Source organism: Trichomycterus rosablanca, chromosome 10 (genome assembly GCF_030014385.1).
Source record: "Trichomycterus rosablanca isolate fTriRos1 chromosome 10, fTriRos1.hap1, whole genome shotgun sequence".
NCBI classification, from domain to species: Eukaryota; Metazoa; Chordata; class Actinopteri; order Siluriformes; family Trichomycteridae; genus Trichomycterus; species Trichomycterus rosablanca.
In genome coordinates this window covers 15417177-15428273 of record NC_085997.1, presented here as the reverse complement: position 1 = coordinate 15428273, position 11097 = coordinate 15417177, and the positions used below count along the sequence as shown (strand labels likewise).

The window sequence follows — 11097 nt, the reverse complement described above, 5'->3', positions numbered from 1 at the left end:
TTTGAGACTGGGGGGAAATGAATGATTCAAATTCAAATTAGTTTAGATCCATCTAAGCATTGTTTACTTCAGGTGAAATTTAAATGAAGTTTGCATTTTTTTTCTTTGTTACATCAAAAGTGACCTGAGAGTATGGTTAAATTCAGATCTAGGACTGGAAAAATGAGACCATTAAAACCAATCTATGCCATATTTAAGCAAAAATTAAATTAACACAGATGAAGCCCAGTCTGTCTGGGTAACAGGTTATTATTTGGTAGAAACATTTATCTTGTTGCTTTACTGCAAAAATAAGGAAGCAAACATAAAAAAAAAATTATTTGGGTTTAATAAGATTGCTTTTTTTAATTATTATTTATGGATGAACCATTTCTTTGCACAAATTATTCTTAACACAGTATGGCTAAATATGAGCACTATATGCACCACAGAACTAATATACATAATTAACTATAATAGTAATAAGTAATTAGCAAATAAAATGCATATATAGGTCTCATAAGTAGCAATATGTGTATCTTGAGGGCTGAAAGAGTTGTGTTGAGTTATGGCTGTTTCCTGGCACAGTAATCATGTACGTAATAAAAGAGGCAACCATTATAATAGGCATGATGTAATTAGGCACAGAATGAGCTGAAAAAGACAAGACTGAGTGCAGCTCTATTCACTTTATGTAGCCTGGTCTAGTGCTCTGAGCAGATCGTTGCCTTGCAGTAGGTGTAGATTTCCCTGCAAAGGCACGTTCACATCACAATCGTACTGTGTCAGCTTAGTCAGGAAGTATGGGTGAAATGATGCATCTAGCAGTCGACTCGTCACCCCTAAAAGAGAGAAACATAAGTATTAAGATGTGCTTTATGTCTATGAATGGGATGACTTAGAAAAGGACAATTAACCACTACACTATACTTGCGTGATTTTGACCTTTAAAAAGGTTATTTCTATACTTTAAATATAGTAAATAAAAAATGCAGTATGCAAACTTGGACACGAGGATCCTGAATACACAGATTTAATCCTCACCTTCAGTCACTATACACTATATGGCCAAAAGTACGAGTAAAAGCTTGTTGCACATCATATTACACATTTTGGCTGTTAATATGCTCTCCTCCCCCTTGCATCTACAACAGTCTCAGAAGGTGAGGTCAGGCTCTAATTTTGTAGTAAAATTGCTTGCTCAAAATTAATGTCCCAGTAGGGTTTATTTCAGGGCAAGCCAGTAACCCACCATGGACATGGTGCCATTCCACCCACCCATTCACTCACTCATTCACAACAATTTGAAATGTTGCCCTTAGAGTAGTCTACTTACTGACATGTTTTCATGTGGTGCCTTTTTCGGGGAGAGTACAACTACTTTCCCTATATTACTGTAAATAATTGTTTTATTCCTTACTATATTAGTATATGAGTGTATTATTTATTTACAGTGTTTGAAATGTGCAGTTGAGAGACAAACGAGGTTTTTGTATGTGGTCTTTTTACAAGGCATGAGGGCGTCACGATGATTTGTTGAGAAGAATAAGAAACAGTGGCAAGTTAAACAGAGAAAGAGTGAGACAAAGCGTTGTGTGACAATGGACACTGATTTTTATAATTTTACACAAATTAGACATGATGTGGTTCAGAGACAAATCCTAGTGACTGGCTCCAGTTCCAATTATTTGTATGATGCAAGTGTCTGACATCATTCCCTCTTAACTCCCACTTTCTCCTGAGTTTAGCTTCAATGTAGTTGTGTTTCTGTGCATGTAATGAATAATAATAATAAATTATAACTAATGCCATACACAGATCAGCCAAAACATTAGGACCACCCCCCAAAAATGTGCATTGCAATGCCTGTTTTATAACATTTGTGCATGTCACACCTAAGAATATATTAAATGTTGGGCTGATGTTCAATACTCAAGAACATATGTTTTGATTGCAGCAGGTACAGTATGATTAGGCGTAAAGACCTGAGCTGTCACATTTGGAACCTTTGTGTGCTCCAGTGTGCCCATGTGCCACACCCCTCTCTCACTGGGAGCACACGCTGTCTCCTGCCACACCCTACACTGATTGGTTCTCTGGGACTAATTAGCTCCAGCTGCCCTCTATTTAAGAGGTGCGCTGGAGCACACAGTTGGGGACTATTGGTCTTTTGTTCCTAGCGCTTGTTAAGTCATGTTCCTAGCGCTTGTTAAGTCATGTTCCTAGCGCTTGTTAAGTCATGTTCCTAGCGCTTGTTTAGTCATGTTCCTAGCGCTTGTTAAGTCATGTTCCTAGCGCTTGTTAAGTCATGTTCCTAGCGCTTGTTAAGTCATGTTCCTAGCGCTTGTTTAGTCATGTTCCTAGCGCTTGTTAAGTCATGTTCCTAGCGCTTGTTTAGTCATGTTCCTAGCGCTTGTTTAGTCATGTTCCTAGCTCTTGTTTAGTCATGTTCCAAGCTTTTGTGTTTAGTTCTCATTACTAGCTATGTTACTAGCTCTTGGGTTTAGTTCTCGTTACTAGCTATGTTACTAGCTCTTGTGTTTAGCTCTCGTTACTAGCTATGTTACTAGCTCTTGTGTTTAGTTCTCGTTACTAGCTATGTTACTAGCTCTTGTGTCTAGCTCTCGTTACTAGCTATGTTACTAGCTCTTGTGTTTAGTTCTCGTTACTAGCTATGTTGCTAGCTCTTGTGTTTAGTTCTCGTTACTAGCTATGTTACTAGCTCTTGTGTCTAGCTCTCGTTACTAGCTATGTTCCTAGCTTTTGTGTTTAGTTCTCGTTACTAGCTATGTTACTAGCTCTTGTGTTTAGTTCTCGTTACTAGCTATGTTCCTAGCTTTTGTGTTTAGTTCTCGTTACTAGCTATGTTCCTAGCTTTTGTGTTTAGTTCTCGTTACTAGCTATGTTACTAGCTCTTGTGTTTAGCTCTCATTACTAGCTATGTTTGTAGCTCTTGTGTTTAGCTCTCGTTACTAGCTATGTTACTAGCTCTTGTGTTTAGCTCTCGTTACTAGCTATGTTGCTAGCTCTTGTGTTTAGTTCTCGTTACTAGCTATGTTACTAGCTCTTGTGTTTAGTTCTCGTTACTAGCTATGTTACTAGCTCTTGTGTTTAGTTCTCGTTACTAGCTATGTTACTAGCTCTTGTGTCTAGTTCTCGTTACTAGCTATGTTACTAGCTCTTGTGTCTAGTTATCGTTACTAGCTATGTTACTAGCTCTTGTGTCTAGTTATCGTTACTAGCTATGTTTGTAGCTCTTGTGTTTAGCTCTCGTTACTAGCTATGTTTCTAGCTCTTGTGATTAGCTTTTGTTACTAATAAATTCTTAGTTTGTCTGCATCTCTGCATGTGTGTCCGCCACATTGTCTTGCCTTAGCCCGTACGTGACATGAGCGACTCTGATAAGAGCCAAATCGTTATGACCAGACAACTTAAATAAAACAGCAAGGGCTACTAACAGATGGTCAAGACACATTGATGCCAGAGGTCATAAGTGCTATGGCATCTGGCACGAATTAACAGAAAAGCTACTGTGACCCAAACTGCAGATCATTTTAATACTGGTGATAAGGTGAATGTGTCACAAAACCAGTGCATTAAACCCTTCAGTGTAAGGAACTGCATAGTTACAAGCCAGTCAAAGTACCCATGCTAACTCCTGTCCACTGTCAGATGCACCTAAAGTAGGCATGCAGGCATCAAAACCTGTCCTGATGGCTGTACATGTGCGGATTGTTTACCAGCAAAAGAGATGGCACCAGGCTGCCCTGTAAACTGAGCCACCCCACAACATATATAAGTTAAAGGACCTGTTTGTAATGTTCTAGTACCAGACACCACAGGATTCCTGTAGAAGTCTTGAGGGGTCTATGTCTAGGTGGGTGGTCCCAATGCTTTGGCTTATCAATGTATATGGAACCGAAAACACCAAGAACCAAGAACATTCCTGCAAATTGTGTTTTAAAATGTCTGTAATAAAAATGGAAATGTGTTCACCATAGATAGATAGATAGGTGAGAGACTTACCTGATTGTTTGGTGGAAGGTAGCATGCCATATTGATTGTATGGCAGAGAGCAAAAACGCTCACTAAGAGGCTGTTTGAGCTCTCCTGACCTCCGCTGATCTGGAGGAGGCCGACCATGGCTGGGTTGAGAATATACCCCTCCTTGCCCACTAGAGAAGGTGTCTAAGAAAAAAGTAAAACAATTTCTACAACTATTTATTAATAAAAAAAGAAGAAAAAAAAACAAGATGACAACAAATATTTAAGAAACTGGTAGGTGTACTTGATGTACCTTCAAGCACTCTGGGATCAGGAGGCTTTCTAGTAAAAGTCATACAACAATCAGTGCTCACTGTCTTCGCTCGTTTCCAGATGTCCTTCATGGACTCACTGTGAGATATTTCCTCCTGATAACACCCAACAGCACAGATTAATGCTAAAATGTTTATACTATTCCTGATAGATTTAAACTGGTGTATGTAGAATTCCATTAAACCTTACCTGAGAGATATTTGAGAAAGAGGACGAGAGCCCAAACTCATCCTGTCTCTTGCGTTTAAAACAGTTGCCCAGTGCATTCTGACCAGGATGCATGACTGATGCATGAGCCTGGTAAGAGGAAGCTAGGGTAGGAGTTGGGTTAGGGAAGGAGCTGGAGCAGTTGTCATCTTTAGCCTGGTAGTGATCCAGTGGCTGAAAAAGGCTTGTCACACTGCTGAAGTTATACTGTGGTGGAGTGTAGAAACTTGGACCTGCCTCTGATAAAGACTCCTCCTGACCAACGGGAATTAGTTGGAAGTCCTCACCGTCCATAGGGATGTAGGGAGCCAGCGTCTCCAGGTCCAGATCACTGAAGTCACACTGCAGGCAATGACACAAATCGAGTTTGCATTAACACTATGAAGTTCAGATCTATGCAAGCATCAGCCACTACAGAAACATATTTCATTTCTATTTTAGTTCCTTTTTTTTTATTACAACCCTAACCTGGTCATGATTTCCCTTTAACCACCGGGTGCAATGCAGTAACACACCCCAAACAGGACGCCAATCTGTCAAAAAGGTCGGAATTGCACCAGTTATGAGCAATCCATGTCCTGCTCCCACCCTGTATGAGCAACAGCCAATCGTTGTTCATGTAGGCGCCCAGTCTGCCAGATAGCAGAGATAAGAATCGAAACGACAAGTTTGAGATGTCAGCTCTGGTGTGCCTGCGTGTTTTACTGCTACACCACCTGAGGGCCCAGTATTTCCAAATTTACGAGCTATTTGTCCAGTGTGGCTCAGCTGCTCAAGTAGTTTGTCACTATGCCACGTTAAGGGTCGTGTCCCTCTGCATCACCATTTTGGCCAACAGAGGGGGCACGGAAGTGCAGATGCTTGAGGTGTCAGTTTTTCTTAACAACATTAACAATCATCTGCAGCTTGTGAGTGTTATTTAGCTCCAGGTGGATTATGAGAATTGGTAAACTTCTTTATAAACATTTTGCAAAGGACTGACCTCTGATTCAGTTGGACTCTTGTGATTAGTGTTCTGGGCAAACAGCCTTTCTGTCAGCTCAAACTTCAGCTCAGCTTCTGCATCTCCATAGTAGGTTCCTCCAGCACTGTCCGGCTATATAGCACAAGAACATACCATAATTATAAAATATCTTAAGAGAGTCTAAATCATTTTAAAGAATTTAATCAAATTCTTTCAGTTTATCCACTGTGATAAACAACACAATATCAAACATCATTTATATGAAGCAAAATATGTAGAGGCAACTTACTGTGGAGCAGCTGCTGGTGTTGCTCAGGGTTGTTGTTGAGCTGGAGGAAATTGTATTTAGGCTGCTGTGACTACTTCGCATTGGAGACTCAATTTCCCACAGATTACTGACCACAGACTGGCTCGGAAACTTGTAGAAGGCAGATGGATTTTCAAACTCTGCACTTTCTGTGAATGCAAAGCGTAGGACATGGATGAGGCCTAAAGCGAAACCTAAAGCCGCCTAAAACATGGTTCATACATGTCTAGGAATCAATACAGAGATGAAATAGAGTAAAATCTTTCCATAGCTGCAGTATAAGCTCTTAGTGTGGTAGTTTCATGCAATATTATTGTAGGAATAAAAAAGTGTGTAAGTTTGAAAAGGAAATACTGTTTGTTAAATGTGAATACAATATACACTCTCACAAAGTGTGATCTTAATAAACAAAAGATAATGAATTAGTTTTAATAACATGGAATACTTTATAATAATAGAATAATTACTATATCTATGAACTAGACTGATCAACAAAGGCAAATCATAAATAGTGATGCACTGATCTCACACTAACAGTATTGGGGATAAAAATAGACTGAAATGTTTTTTAGTGTTATTCACGACTGCATTTTATGTTGTAAAGAGGTTAAATATTAACTGATACAACGACACAGGTCATAAATACCTGTGATGTTTCGCTTAACTTGACAAAAGATGCTAGCAGAGAGCCTGACTCTTAGTCTTTAAAAGGGTATGTATCACATAAGTATCATGTATCCACTGATATTCAAAGCTCTAGAATTGCCATCTCATGCATAAATAAATAAATAAATAAATAAATAAATAAACTAGATGGGCCATCCTTTTTTTAAAGAGATAAAAAAACAGTCATAAAAAGTAACTTTTGAACAGTATCTGCATCATACTGTAACAAAATGACCACTGTTCATTTGTGACTTAACTGTTTAACACTTTAAAGCCAGTTGTTTTTAGCTTTATTTGGCATCAGTTGCCCAAAACAGCATCACTATTATAAACTAAATCGTCCACACAATGTAAACATTAACTGAGAGAAACACATTATTATTCTAAAAAATAAAAACAGTATTTTAATCAATACAAATAATTCATGTGCAATGTATGTATGGCATTAATGTTTTTTCTTTGGAACAGAAAAATAAAATCTATGTTCTCATAATGCGTACCCTACTGCAAAGCCAAGCTACAATCATGCAATTTTACAAAGGCTGCTGTTTTGCAAAGCATAAAACTGGCACTGTGTGCGTGTGTGTTCTGGTTCTGACGTAGAAAACGATGACTATTAAGAACGTTAAATGAGTTCATGCATGCAGAAGAGGAGTGGACATGCTGTCAAAGGTTGGGTAAGAGTACAGACAGAAGTTATGAGGATATAGGTAGCAGTGGGTGGCATTCTGACCAAAGTCCAGGGCAGGGATGGCATCTGATGGTGTGGGCACAAGCTGTGGATACTCCTCAGGTTCCTCCTTGAGCTTAGTGATGAGCATGTTCGTGGGTTCTGAGCCCGAGCAGAGAGGCTTACAGGTATCCAGCATTTTGCAAGGTTTGAACAGCGCCTCCATCTGATCCATGGAGAATGCAACAGACTTCTCTTCAACATCACTGAAATACACGAGGATTTAAAAAGGCTGTTTAAGATGGTAGTGGCAGTTAATTAGTCCAGTTAATTTACAGTTTACAATTGTGTAAAAAAATATTTCACAGGAAAACCATGACAAACAAAGGAAGTGTTGTAACCAACTGTAAAAACATTGTACCAACAGGGACCTAGTTATGCAGCAGTATAATAATCCAAAACACAAAAGCAAATTCATATTTAAACTGTTTTGAAAAGTTTTCAGTTGCATAGTTAAAGTCTTTTCTCCAAAGCAATGTGAAAATTCCAATTCCAATTCCAATGTGGTGCAACCAGTTATTATTTAAAGGTACAGGTACTTTTTTTATATAGGTGATATGGGGTGTTGGATAATTTTAGAAAAAGACACCTTTTGCAAATCCTCCTAGTTATTTTTCAATTGACACATTTTATCCTCAATTCATCAGGACATACCTGTCCTAAATCTGCCAGATTTATACAATAATTCTGCCAGTTCATCATTACATTTTGGATTGTTGTCTTGCTGCATTAACGTTTTTGTAGTTAAACAGAGTAATATAATACAGTATTTTCTACTGTAATCCTACAGATCCTACAGAATTCATACAGATACACTGTTTTATCTATTTGTTTACTACAACTAGTACATACAGTGCCTTGCAAAAGTATTCGGCCCCCTTGAACTTTTCAACCTTTTGCCACATTTCAGGCTTCAAACATAACGATATGAAATTGTAATTTTTTGTGAAGAATCAACAACAAGTGGGACACAATCGTGAAGTGGAACGAAATTTATTGGATATTTTAAACTTTTTTTAGAAATAAAAAACTAAAAAGTGGGGCGTGCAATATTATTCGGCCCCTTTACTTTCAGTGCAGCAAACTCACTCCAGAAGTTCAGTGAGGATCTCTGAATGATCCAATGTTGACCTAAATGACTGATGGTGATAAATAGAATCCACCTGTGCTTAATCAAGTCTCCGTATAAATGCACCTGCTCTGTGATAGTCTCAGAGTTCTGTTTAAAGCGCAGAGAGCATCATGAAGACCAAGGAACACACCAGGCAGGTCCGAGATACTGTTGTGGAGAAGTTTAAAGACGGATTTGGATACAAAAAGATTTCCCAAGCTTTAAACATCTCAAGGAGCACTGTGCAAGCGATCATATTGAAATGGAAGGAGTATCAGACCACTGCAAATCTACCAAGACCCGGCCGTCCCTCTAAACTTTCAGCTCAAACAAGGAGAAGACTGATCAGAGATGCAGCCAAGAGGCCCATGATCACTCTGAATGAACTGCAGAGATCTACAGCTGAGGTGGGAGACTCTGTCCATAGGACACAATCAGTCGTACACTGCACAAATTTGGCCTTTATGGAAGAGTGGCAAGAAGAAAGCCATTTCTCAAAGATATCCATAAAAAGTCACCTGGGAGACACACCAAACATGTGGAAGAAGGTGCTCTGGTCAGATGAAACCAAAATCGAACTTTTTGGCCACAATGCAAAACGTTATGTTTGGCGTAAAAGCAACACAGCTCATCACCCTGAACACACCATCCCCACTGTCAAACATGGTGGTGGCAGCATCATGGTTTGGGCCTGCTTTTCTTCAGCAGGGACAGGGAAGATGGTTAAAATTGATGGGAAGATGGATGGAGCCAAATACAGGACCATTCTGGAAGAAAACCTGTTGCAGTCTGCAAAAGACCTGAGACTGGGACGGAGATTTATCTTCCAACAAGACAATGATCCAAAACATAAAGCAAAATCTACAATGGAATGGTTCACAAATAAACGTATCCAGGTGTTAGAATGGCCAAGTCAAAGTCCAGACCTGAATCCCATCGAGAATCTGTGGAAAGAGCTGAAAACTGCTGTTCACAAACGCTCTCCATCCAACCTCACTGAGCTCGAGCTGTTTTGCAAGGAAGAATGGGCAAAAATTTCTGTCTCTCGATGTGCAAAACTGATAGAGACATACCCCAAGCGACTTGCAGCTGTAATCGCAGCAAAAGGTGGCGCTACAAAGTATTAACGCAAGGGGGCCGAATAATATTGCACGCCCCACTTTTCAGTTTTTTATTTCTAAAAAAAGTTTAAAATATCCAATAAATTTCGTTCCACTTCACGATTGTGTCCCACTTGTTGTTGATTCTTCACAAAAAATTACAATTTCATATCGTTATGTTTGAAGCCTGAAATGTGGCAAAAGGTTGAAAAGTTCAAGGGGGCCGAATACTTTTGCAAGGCACTGTATATTTGACATAGCTTAACCTGCTTGCTTAAAACTTAAAATTTAAAAGCAATTGTTTGGGGCTGTAAGATTTAAGCATTCATTCATATTTCTCCTAATGTAGTTGGTATCAGTTCATACTCTAGCTATATCTCTTGTAATGCATGACAGGTAACAGTAACTTCACCCTGAATAGATAAAGACTAGCATAAAACAACTAAATGTTTTATGCAGTGGGAAAGCACACAACAACCAACATTAATAAAAGGTGAATTTAATCCACAGGGTCATCTATTCTACCTAAAAGAAAAATGATCAATTATACTATATTGGACTTCTGGATAAAGGTGACTAATATCTTCAGGGATCTTCTAATGCTTTAGTAAGTTGTTTGCAATTTAATTTAAAAAACAAATACAATTTGTTCTCTTAGACTTTGTGCCACTATTGCAGCACAGGTAATACAAAGCCAGATAACCAGTACCTGAGTAAAATACAAACATTAAGGTATAGAATCTATTTGTAATTTATAGCTTAAATGTTGCACATTTACTGTTATAGTGTTTAGATTTGTGGTGTTACAAATTTTAAAATTATTTGATTCATATGTTTCCATGAGTCTTCTTTTCTCTGTCCAGATAAACATATTGAAATGACTGTCTATATGTTTTATATACAGTAGAAATAATTATAATGATATTCCACTTATATTCTCTTAAGTTAACAAACACTAGCAGAATGGAGACTGATCAGACAACATGAGTATGAGTATTATGATGCTGAAGTATTAACATGCCATTAACGTCACACTCACCTTAAGACATAATTAATGGACACAATGCACTGTGGCTGAGAGTTCCGGGTGTTGTAGATGACTGTGCTCTGTGTCTTTATCCACACATAGCCTCCGTGTTTAGCCAGCATTCGATAGAGACCGCTCACCACTTGGCCCTTGGCACACACTGAACACAGTAGATACCATTTATATGGTCAACTAAGATTTATTAACACACTCAATACAAGGGATTTCATACAGTCCATCCAATGTAATAAATATTGGATTAAATGCAACTGAAGTCAGAAGATTACATACATTTATAAGACATAAGTCATACATACATACTGGCCACACACCAGGTATATAAAATACAGCACCTAGCCATGCAGTCTGCCTTTACAAAAGTAGTAAAAAAAAAAAAATGGCGGCTGCTGGTCTTTCAAAGAGGGGAAGCTCATTGTCGGCTTACATCATAAAATTTGTCAATTTATTTATACATAAATTCTGCCCTCCATTCCTTTTCAAGAAATTGGCCTGAAATGGGTTGCAGTTCGTCTTTCGACTTCACTCGCAAAATCCGCGATGGGACTGAAGGTCCTGGTGATTGAGTGAAGGTGTAGATCTCAAAATAGCTGTCAATCAAAACGGGATTCAGCCTTTTGACTGATCCTCCAATCATCTTGCAGAAGCTCAGCGTCCAGACCCGCCCACAG

The 11097-nt window shown here is 38.7% G+C and overlaps 1 protein-coding gene across 1 annotated transcript in view; it reads right to left on the bottom strand.

Annotated features, from left to right (window-relative positions):
- Positions 1 to 378: 378 nt before the first annotated feature.
- The window catches only part of epas1a (endothelial PAS domain protein 1a), a 36662-nt gene continuing 25943 nt past the window's right edge, over positions 379 to 11097 (bottom strand). Inside the window, exons 8-15 of the mRNA XM_063002863.1 lie at positions 10421 to 10568; positions 7174 to 7376; positions 5757 to 5923; positions 5486 to 5599; positions 4486 to 4845; positions 4277 to 4391; positions 4006 to 4167; positions 379 to 821 (exon numbers count right to left, since the gene is read on the bottom strand). Of these exons, the coding sequence (XP_062858933.1) occupies positions 670 to 821; positions 4006 to 4167; positions 4277 to 4391; positions 4486 to 4845; positions 5486 to 5599; positions 5757 to 5923; positions 7174 to 7376; positions 10421 to 10568 (1421 nt within the window). The 3' untranslated portion in view covers positions 379 to 669. The remainder of the gene's footprint in view (positions 822 to 4005; positions 4168 to 4276; positions 4392 to 4485; positions 4846 to 5485; positions 5600 to 5756; positions 5924 to 7173; positions 7377 to 10420; positions 10569 to 11097) is intronic.